Source organism: Trichoderma citrinoviride (genome assembly GCF_003025115.1).
Source record: "Trichoderma citrinoviride strain TUCIM 6016 unplaced genomic scaffold BBK36scaffold_5, whole genome shotgun sequence".
Lineage (NCBI taxonomy): Eukaryota > Fungi > Ascomycota > Sordariomycetes > Hypocreales > Hypocreaceae > Trichoderma > Trichoderma citrinoviride.
In genome coordinates this window covers 1,498,451-1,509,219 of record NW_020194713.1, presented here as the reverse complement: position 1 = coordinate 1,509,219, position 10,769 = coordinate 1,498,451, and the positions used below count along the sequence as shown (strand labels likewise).

The following is a 10,769-nucleotide window of genomic DNA, read 5'->3' as shown; positions in this document are numbered from 1 at the left end:
TACACGTACATTGCCGTCCCGGTCCGTTTGGTATAAGTAGTGGTATATGTTCGAGAATACATGAAATCAATCGCGACAAGGGATATATGTATGACACACAAGGATCGAGAAAGGAGCGGAGCAGTTCGCTAGCAGAGCGTCCGTCGAATGCTGCTGGCGGTGAAGAAAGAAAAATCCGAGGGAAAAGATGGTCCTCTCGGAAGGCCGAATGGTACAAGATCCCACGCCGCGCTCACATGCCCATAATCATCCCTGGCGGCGTATCGGGCGTCGACTTCTTGGACGGTCGGAGGTTCTCCATGCTAATCATTCGATTCCACGGTGCCGGTCGTTTGTTGGGAGTTGGCGTCCCGGGCCTCACCGTAGAAGCCTGGCTGGTATTCATCGAGTAGTCGTATAGTCCATTCATCATGTCCGCCTGCTCCTGGAATACCTGCGGCGGCGCCTGATATGCGGGCATCTGCTGGTTCATCACCATCCATGCTTCTTGTGATGCATCGTGTGGCGGCATGGAATACATCAGCTGCTGCTGCTCCTGCTCCTGCAGTTGCGGGTGCGGGATCTGGTGCTGGGGGGGCAAGTGCTGCTGCAATTGCTGATGCTGCGGCTGCTGCTGCTGAGGGTCAAAGAGCGGTGTGCCAGCAGGGCTGTTCATCGACTTTGGCATCGAGGTTGGGATATCGGGAGCAAACGTCGGCGCGTCTGCCGGCCACACAGTCTCGTTGGGGATAGGGAACGGCGTGCCGGGATGCGGGCCAGCCGCCGAGTCGTCTCCCATGATTGTGTCGGCGCCATTGCTCAAGACACTGGCAGGTGTTGATGGCCGAGTGCCCTTCTTCAATGAGCGGCCAGAGAACTTGAGCATGGTTTGGGGAATGCTGGTGATGCCCGAGCGGCTCTTGGGAAGACTCGGCGTGGGCGAACCCTCGTCCACCTTCAGGGTGCTTGCCAGGGATGCATGCCCGGAGGACTCTAGCAGGCACTGGCTGCGGTACGGAAGCTGGAAGTAAATGTCAATCTCGTTGGGCGGCGGGGTAGAGGCGGTCGTGAACGGAGCGGTTCCGAGGATAAAGGCCAATCTGACGAGACTGGAGATGTTGCTGCCGAGGTGGCGGCACTCGAGCATGCGCTTCAAGTCGCCCGAGGACCTCGACCGCCAGTGAAGCTGCTGTCGTTTCTCCTTGGGCCAAATGCACGTCTTCCAGATTTGCTTGACCTGTTTCTGGCGCATGAGGTTCTGCATCTGAACGCGATACTCCCAGTTGCTGACGTCGAATCCATCTTCGAAATGCTTGGCAATGTGCTCAAAGTGCTTGTCGCGCGTTGCGGAGGCGTCCTCCGCGCCGTGGGCTTCGAATAGCCGGTCGCGACAGGTGCCGAAACCACAGGCGAAGACGAGCTGTGGGCACATTTCCGTCCGGGCAGCGCTGTTGGGGAGAGCCTTCATTCGGTGAGCCTCCTTGGCATGGGTGCTATAGGCACGCTCGGTCGAGAAGGACATGTGGCAACCCTTGGTCCGGCAGATCCAGACGACGTCGGCTCCGTGAAAGTTGTGCAGGTGCTTCTTGAAATCACTCTTTCTGCCGAATCCGACAGGGCTGTTGTCCAGATAGCACATCGGGCACTGGTACTTCTTGGACGTGGGCGTCACAAGCCGCGGAGAGGGGTGTGACGTGACGTCGTGAGACTGAATCATCGGCGAGGGCACGGCTACGGGCGAGTCGAGCCATGAGCGATCAGACACCTTGTTAGCCTCTCCATCGTGCACCGCCGGCAGGTCGTTCTGAACTTCGGGCCATGTGTAGGCGGTGTGGATGGACGCTTCATCCGACCGGGCTTGTGATGCGACCTCTGAGTTAGTCCATGCTATTGAAGACGCGCTCGCACTGCTGAGGAGGGTGTTTGCAGAGAACGCAGACGCTCGAGCTAGGCTGTGTCAGATGCAAAGTTTGAGGCACGCGGGTTGGGGATTTTTGAGTCACCCACATGGTTCGCCATAGCCCGTCAAGGCAAAGAGAAGACTCGATGTCCCGTATTTTTGCACGAGTGAGATGAGCAACTGCTGGTCCTCATCCGTCAACGGACGCACGGTGGACTCGTCCGGCGCGGCACCGTACGGGAACATGATGTGAGGGGGGAGTTGTTGATTTGATGATTAACCGCGTTCGGCCTCGTGATGAAAATCGATCAATCTGCGCGCACCAGCTATCGCAAGCAGCCACAACGGTGGTATCGGTAGTGGACAAAAGTCGCTACCCACGGACACGTCAAAGAGAGCAACGCGATTTTTGCTGCTCTATCCGCACAAATGACACGAGAGCGAGCAACTCGGCACCGCTACTCGTCGTCAAAATTGCATAATTGCCGCGCAATGCGGCGGCGGAATTTTGGCCTGGAAGAATGAAGGAGAGGGGAAGGGGAAGTAAACAGAAAAAGAGAGAAGAAATCGAGACACGAGGAGAAGCGCCCGATACGTCGCTGGTGTGAGCGTGAAGAGAAGATATCCTGTTCAGTCTCGGCTTTCGCGTCCCACTCGCGGCCGACGAGAGCTATTAATCGGTGAGCACGTCCTCAATCGAAGGAATCGATCCAAAGTTGCATGTACGGACGGCTACAGCTGGAGTCGCTGGGTCGCCTGCAAAACCGCCTGGATGCTGCCGGGCACAAAGAGGACGTCTTCCGGTCGCTCTGAGACAAGTGAGGCCAGAGGCGGGTGAAGGAGCGACAGAGGAGAGGAGATGCACAATCGCCAGGGCCAGGCAAGGGGAGAGAGGACAAAGTGGTGAGGGGAGGAAACGGTGGAAAAGCCGGGGAAGGCTTCTAGAAGATCTTGTCGGAGAAAAGCACACCAAGGCGCAAGCCCAGGCAGCGTCCAGTCCAGTGCAACCAAGCGCCACTGGCTTCGCTCGGGGCGCTGCTGTTGATGCTGCTGTGGACGGCTTTTCGTGTGGTAGGGCCGCATCTGGGACCTAACTCTTGGGAACCCTTGTGAAAGCATGAATGCGCCCCCCCTAATCCCAAATCCTTTTCCCTCGCCCAGCACGCGGTCGAGTCGTGGAATCCGACGAATTGGTGGCACGCATTCCCCTGTCCAGCACCACGCACCACGCCCCGTTTCAGGAACAGTGTCATTTCTCACAGCGGCCCCCATGTTCGTCCTGAAACGCACGTCGCCTCTGGGAGGGCAACGGTCGCGAGCAATCGAGCAAGAGATTCGATGGTGGAGTGGGACCAGGACGATGGCTTGTCCGCTGTCGAAGTCAAAGGGCGCCCCCGTCCGGAGAGGCCACGGCCAACCACAGCGCTCGCAGCCTCGTCGCCTGACCTGGCAGGGGCCCGTCGTAAATTACCAGCTCATGGGCCCCCTGCAGATTGCCATGGATGCGGGAGACGGGCTGGCCAGACCCCTGGCAGATGGCTTCTGCCGTCCTTCTGGAAGGGAAAGGCGAGACATTTCGGAGGAGGGTCTGCGATGGGCGGCCGGGCCAATCGGACGGCGGCAATTGCTGTTCACGGCGTCCTAGACCAGCGATCCATTGGAGGAGGACTGGCCTAATGGCGGGTTGAATACCTAACAAATAACAAAAGTACGCAGAAGAATGGCGGCTGGATCGCAGTCGGGCGAGGTGGGAGCGATGAGGAATCTCTGCAAAAGCCAAAGTGTGGGCGTACATGCTATTTCGTGGTAGAGGGCCGCGGAAGCTGTCTAGCGCTACCGCTTGGTACGATATCAATAGGTACCGGGGTTCGTCGTGATTGTGGCCGCGGCAGGCAAACACGTGCCTCTGGGGCTGGGCAGACAGCACGCGGGATTGGTACTCAGTACCTGTGCCGACATCTGCAGGTACGAGGCCTGAAGATAAGGTAAGGAAGGCACTCGACCCAGACGCGAATCCAACCCCAAGCCAAACCCAAACCGAACCTCATGAATCCATGGAATCTACAGCTGCGAGATAAGGCTCTACGACTACCCACTTGTGTCTATCTATATCCACCTCTTCCATCTATCTATTCCAAGCCATGAAGATCATGCGACAACTGTGTCCTCGATGGCTATGCGATGCGATGCGATGCGCTGCGATGCAATGCCGACGACGAAAAGCAGGCATCAGCCACCATTCCTGCGCAAAAATAGGCAGAGCAGATCCTCCACGATGGCTTGTCCAGAATTGCCGCCCAGACCGTCCCAAGAATATGACAAGCAACGCCTCAAGTGCTGACGCTTGGCGGCATGCCACTGCTCATGAACCCAGCTAGCGCAATCCCCAAGAAAAGAAGTGAACAGCCACAGCCCAGCAATGCCTGCAGCCAAATGCCGGCAAAGCACAAGATACCACGGGCATTTGATTTGATTCGAGTTGCCCTTCGACTCGGCTTCTGGTGATCAAGAGCTCCCGCTCGCTCCGACATCAATACGGCGGGGGGCTATCACTACTCGCGGTACATACTTGTAGCAGCCGTGCTCCATATACGACTCGTATCGTCGTGTGAAGATAGGCTTGAGACAAATTGCCGGTGGAGAGGCCAGACCCGCGGCATGACGGACTGCCTCGTATGTGTGAATGTGCCGACTATCAAACGTCATGGAAACCGGCTAGGCCGATCACGCAAATACTACCTGGACTTACTCGCCGACCAGGCTGAACAGGCACAGGCACGGGGCAGGATGACGCCAAAACTCGGGGCGCGAAGGGACGGTCCACCAGGCTTTGATTGCCTACAAGCATTGGAGCAGTGGTCGCCATCTGCTGGGACAGCGAGCGCCGGCAGCACATACAATATACTATTCGGACTTGGGTTGCATCTATGGTGGACACGCATGCATTTCCGTCACCTCAGCTGCTGCTGGGTGGTGGCACAACTACCGGAGGTCGACTGACGAGCAATCAAACTGATACCGCTCGGTCGCACAAGGCTGAAGCAAACGAGGAGAATACTAGCACGCAGGACGGTGGAGGTGCAGCTCGAAGTGGACGGCATTTTACTGTCTGTCTGGGAGCGAATGCCGCCCTCGTCTTTTCCAGGGAATACCTGCAGTTACGGAGTAATTGCCAACAAGGGGCCTCATACATAATGCCGCGAACTGCAGATCGCCAGGCAGCACCAAGGACAAATGAAAGTGATGAATGATGGGCCCGCGCTGTTTCTTCTCCCTCTGAGACAGCATTCTGCGGACTGGATGGGTCTCTTCGCTCAAGCAGTCGGTGATTCAAAAGAGGCGCTCGTCTGTGCCTTGAGGTCACCTCGGGCCAAGAATAAATATAAACAGAGGGTCCATGCGACAGAAGAGTTTTCAGCCTGGCGGGTTCAGCTCAGCTCGAGACCCGGTGCCGTTGATGCGCTGAACGAAGGAGGCTGAAGTGCGTGCAGCCTCGAGACACCATCCACCAAAACAGAACATTCTCAACACTCGGACCAGCAGCTTCACGGTCGCCACCACCCACCCTTTCATCACCCAATACGACGCTGGGTTGAATAAGGCAATTGTTTTGCTCACATCGACCCAGCTCGGCTCCGAGGCTCGACATGCTCTCCGTAGGATTTCTCCAAGCTTCGGCTCCTGCTCCATGCGGCATCACGCCAAGCTCGAAGAGACGGCAGACGGTGGACAGCAAAAGAGGCGGCCAGAAGCAATCAGCGGCTCGTCTGGGCTGCCTCCAGTCTCCTCCTCTTCCGTTCTGCTCCTGGCTGCGCGTGGGGAATTGGGCTGCCGATCCTGGCTGGTGACACAGATTGATTGATTGACGGAGTGATTGCTGGATCGCTTGATTGATTGCCCTCTAGTCTAGGTATCCTCTCGATATGATGACTCGAACGGATTTGATACCGCGGTCCCTGACTTGTGCCTGGACTCGTGTGGATCATTCAAGTCAGCACAGAGTGCATGCGAGTCCTCGTCTGCCCGACTGTGGTTGATGGCGGCTATCACGGTTATCATTCTTCCTTTTTCTTCAACAGAAGATACGGAACTCACGGCCTTGCTGCTTTTGCTTGCACCCGGTCCACGCGCACGAGCCCACCGGTGGCCAGCCCTGCCTCACCGAAAGCTTCACCCAGGCTATCAGGCTAGACAGCGGCAGCGGCGTGCGGCCATGGCCTGGTTCAGGCCTGGGCAAACAAGCAGGGCCTTTACCTTACAGGCCATGATACCCCGTCCCGGCATCGCCGCTCTCCGGGCCCATCTCTCATTCCTCGGTCAAGGCCGTCGCTTCCCGCCTTCGTTCCATCGTTTGCGGCTGGCTTTGGTGTTTGCTTTTCTGTTTATATTGGCCCAACGTGGCTTGCTTGCTGCTCTGTTTGGTTGCGCATTTGCTCCGTCTTCGTCCCCCTTTCCTCCCTCCACAGCCATTGACTGACTTGCGACACAGGAGTGAGGGCTGTACCCCGTACTCTTCACAGTCTGCTTCGGGCCCCATGAGGAAGGGACTAGCAGCACGCGTGACGAGCTGGGGAATCGGATTTCGGAGTAATGATGACCATAGAACCCAATCGCCATGGCCCAGCTTCATGGATGCCCTCGATCCGTCAACGCGGCGCACGGCCCCTCTGCCCACTTGTCGCTGACGCCGTCTCCGTTTGTGAGAATTGATATACGAGTACTACTACGACCAGCAAGCAAGCGAAGAGAGAAGAGGAAAGACAACAAAGAAGAACCAGAGGTAAAGAGTGCTTGGCAGCCAGTCCTCGGGCGTGACCCCAGCCCCCCTTGGTCCTGGGCAGAATTGCCTCCCTCTGAACGGCTGCGTTACCACATGATGCCGGCTGAAAGAGTGCGGATGGGGACGAGAACGGCTGACAGCCTCATTCTTTGCGTCGCCCGACACTCCCCAGAAAGTCAGTAACACTGCGGAAATGAAGTGGGCAATGGGCGAGCCACTCAAGTGAGCCACAGCACCCAAGGGAAATGGCATCCGGGAGGAGTCGCTGCAGCCCGATGCCAAGGGCAATTTACTGCTGCCGCTAGGAGAATGGTCGCGCTGCCAGCCCTGCGGACGGTATGCTGGCTTTGGCAAATCCTCCTCATGTTCATCTCAGCCCTAATGAAGATCGAGGGCCAGCCGGCGTAGGCGGGACCAACAGCGTTCGGCTCAATGGACCAGAATGAGCATCTGCCGTTGCCGACTTTTGCATTTCATTATGGATGAGGGCCAGTTCTTCCACCACTCCCATTGCAACAACTGCCGCTACCAACGGAGGAGGAAACAGTGACAGTACCACGCGCGAGTCACCTGGAAGTGTCCCCCTCCCCCCCTTTGACGAGCACACCACCCAGTGCCTGTTGGCCGTTGTTGGAACGTTGGCGAAGGATCAAGCCGGCGCCAATCACATCCGACGGCCATCGGTGAGAATGGCAGACCACCAAAGGAATTTGGCGTCCACACCAAGCCAGCTTTTATTTCTGCCAACCAGAGAGCCATGGCGCGATTCTTCGTTGCCTTCTTCACCACCCTTCTAATAGCCTCCGCCACGTGGTGCTCGGGAACTGTGCTGCCTCATCACTTCCAGAACTCTTCTATCCGCGGCACCTTGGCTTTGGTGTGCCAATGTGCTTCCTCGAGCCGCCCACCAAGTTGCTCGCGAGCAGATGGCATCGGGTGGGTGTCGTTTAGTGACATTCAGCTTTGCCCTACAGCGTGTGAACAAGTGGCATCTCCCTCTCATCACCATCACACACACCTTCACACACGCACACACATGCAATGCAGGCTTATTATTATATTTGACACATTTGGCCCCCCTTCTGCCCAGCTAACCGATGCACCTATTGACTCACTTACATGGATGGACACAGCACGGAGAGGTAGGGACAAGGAAAGAGTCCAGCCAGCAGTTAGCGTCGCTCTTGCAAGCAGCACTTGTGGCAGTTGGATTTGCTCGATGTGATTCTTATCTTGGTCGCTTTGGCTGCCGGCGTGCTACTACGCGGCTCAATCTTTGTCTGCCACGAGACGCACCCGAGCCCATTCAGCCACAAAGCCAAAGGCCAATCTAACCCTACCTAGCGCTTCCCCTCGACGCCATCAGCCAAGCAACCGGGCTGCTTGTTCTTGTTCTTGGGGTCACCCATCACACATTAGGCTGTTGGCACAAGAATCATGCAGTCTTGAGAGCTGGCACCAAGGATTGCATGGATCAACATGACACTGCATATTCGACAGTCAATAATATTTGACAGACAAGTACCATACGGGGGAGCTAGGAATAGCATACTGGCTTCAAGCCAGGCATACGGAGGACTACTATTGTACAGAAGCTGTGCCGAAGAGGGCATCTGTGACGCCAATTTTGGCAACATGCTCCCCCCTTGCCCCCCCCGGTCCATGGAATTTGGGGACATGTTCGACGCCAGTCAGCTGAGCGGCTTGCCCTGTGGTACCATGGCCGCGGATCAACCTGTTTCTTGTCAACCGGCCTGTCAAAGGTGCCGCTGGTCTGGAACAGGAACCGCTGCTGCTACTACTAGTCCCTGCTGCTAGTAGTCCCATGTAACTTGCGTCTGCTAACGAGTTTCTTAGCCAACCAACCTGTTGGACGAAGGAAAGTGACTGGTAGAAATGGGGTAATACGGCCTCTCCGGTCCATCATCAGCACTCCGTCGGGCATCGGCATCTGGACTGTACGGAAACCGGCTCCATCACGCTGAAGCTGTATTGATATCCTGCTGGCCAAGGCTCCCACTGCTTTTTCCCTAGCCGCGCGCCTTCCGTCTACATACTTGCATGCATTTGCCTTACCAACATACATAGGATATGTATGTATTATTTGACGATGGGGATTTTTAATTTGTCGGCGACGAAGTGCTTACGCACTTTTCTATCCTAGATTCCAAATTCGACGGAAATCGAACGACGGAAAACACACCTTGGTTCAAAATGCTGCTGCTCTCACCACTAGCCAAAGCGACCTAATAAGAAAGATGATGGCTTATACCGTTTCCCGCCCCAGCCCTGTCGGGTCGCCCCAGGGCGAGTTTTCTCGGAGACGGCTCCGCTACTTTGGGGCCAGCCTGGTGTGTCTTGTTCTGCTTCTATTCCGTCCGCTTCTGCTTCTCTTTCGTCCGCTTCTACTTCTTCTTCGTCCGCTAAGCTTCTACTACTTCTTTTTCTTAGGTTCCCTTCAAGACACGCCCCCTCCCTTGCTCGGCTGTGTTGCTCTCGGTTCCTTTATTAGTTAATTGAAGCTAAATACATTGTCTGTCTGAACTGACAGGAACAGGGCCGTTCGCTGGATAATGTCTATTTTTGATTATTACTTGTTTCTGCTTGCGAATGTGCGGTGATTTCGAGGCCTGTTTTGTCTCTGTCCGTAATGCCCGCAATGCCCGCAATACCCGCTCACCAAAGGCCCGAGGATCCTGTCAAACTTCAATGCTTCTACTACAGAGGCAGAACCCTGCATAGACTTTCAGCTGCTCTTATTCTTGACTGATTCACGCCGCAATACACAGCATGCTACCTTGGCTCTTCATTTTCCTTGGTGGTTACAGAAGACAAAATCAATCCGTTCAGAGGAAGACAAAAGTAAACAGTCATGATCGACAGTTCTAATTCATGCCAACTTCTTCCGACAGCATGTCCTCCAACCCGCTCCTCGTCATCCTTCTCCCCAAGTCATACCATGCAAGGCAAGGCAAGGCATGAGGAGAGAGTCAGTCAGCATGCATCCAGGCATTCGGTAACGAGATGCTCGCTCACCTTCATCATTCAACTTACAAGCAATAGAACTACTACAATGTACATACTTGTCGCTCTAGACACACACCCCCGGGATATGTCAATCTTTCGCCCTGCTTTTTTTGCGCCAATGGCTCGGACTCGGCTACACTACAACTTTACATACATGCAACCCGCCAAGGTTGTTTCCCTCTCCCATTCTTTTCTCTTTTCTGTTTTATTGATTTGTTTGGGCTTTGATGATTACTATAACCTGGCCGAATGCGTGCTGATATTCCGACCTCGGATTTCCCACCTTCACTTCAAACTCCATCAAAACCGCACAATACCACCCCCATCATCATCTCACTGCTGCTCGTCCGCCGTCTTTTTCCCTTCTCACCGGCACATGCCTCGAAATCAGATATGATACATCACTATTCATCAGCACATAATCATGCACCTTCTGCACTCAAAAAGAAGCAGCGTATCAAATCAAATCATATCAAACCTCATAGTACTGGTTTACAAAGCAAATCAAATAAAAACAAGTTTTTCCTTTGCAGAAAAAAAGGGTATTATGATAAAGCATATTTCATCCAACCACCTTTCTCGTCTCTCTCTCTCCCCTGTCGCATGATGATACTAAGCGAGTAAACTCACTTTTTTTTTGGCTTTTGTTTATGTCCCATTTTCCATACCACCCTTATGCTTTTCTGTAACCCTTTTACATTTTCTGTCCTTCATGTCCAGTATATCCATCCTATCTCTCTCCCTCTCTTCTCTCTTCTGATTCGCACGAATGCAGTCAGTCGCCCTTCTAAGCTGCTGATCATTCCTCTACGCCTTACAGCACATCGTATTAAACTTCTCGACATCACCCGAACATCTCCACACTACTCCGTGCCCTTCACTTCGCTAGAGATCGCCTGCCGCTATCCTTCACCTTTCATTCTTCCCTCATCATCCCATATCCTCCCCATGCCCATGCATCACATCTCATGCGATTCGTCCCTTTCCACCTTTCCCTCCATATTCATCAGCCTCACTCACACACCACAAAAGCCAAAACCAAATAAATTCTTCCCAAACAGGCATCCGAACAAAATAAACACC

General features: G+C 54.7%; 2 protein-coding genes across 2 annotated transcripts; one reads left to right on the top strand and one right to left on the bottom strand.

The window, feature by feature from the left end:
• Positions 1 to 232: 232 nt before the first annotated feature.
• Positions 233 to 2,125, bottom strand: BBK36DRAFT_1116035 (hypothetical protein; the record flags this gene model as incomplete). Its single annotated transcript, XM_024890190.1, has 3 exons — positions 233 to 374; positions 519 to 1,926; positions 1,987 to 2,125. 3 exons carry the CDS (start codon positions 2,123 to 2,125, stop codon positions 233 to 235), a joined length of 1,689 nt encoding a protein of 562 aa, XP_024750974.1.
• An 816-nt stretch (positions 2,126 to 2,941) lies between these two features.
• Positions 2,942 to 4,135, top strand: BBK36DRAFT_1197461 (hypothetical protein; the record flags this gene model as incomplete). The annotated part of the gene is made up of 5 exons (XM_024896986.1): positions 2,942 to 3,465; positions 3,589 to 3,626; positions 3,738 to 3,815; positions 3,845 to 3,864; positions 4,027 to 4,135. Exons 1-5 carry the CDS (start codon positions 2,997 to 2,999, stop codon positions 4,133 to 4,135), a joined length of 714 nt encoding a protein of 237 aa, XP_024750973.1. The 5' UTR covers positions 2,942 to 2,996.
• Between the last annotated feature and the right edge of the window lie 6,634 nt (positions 4,136 to 10,769).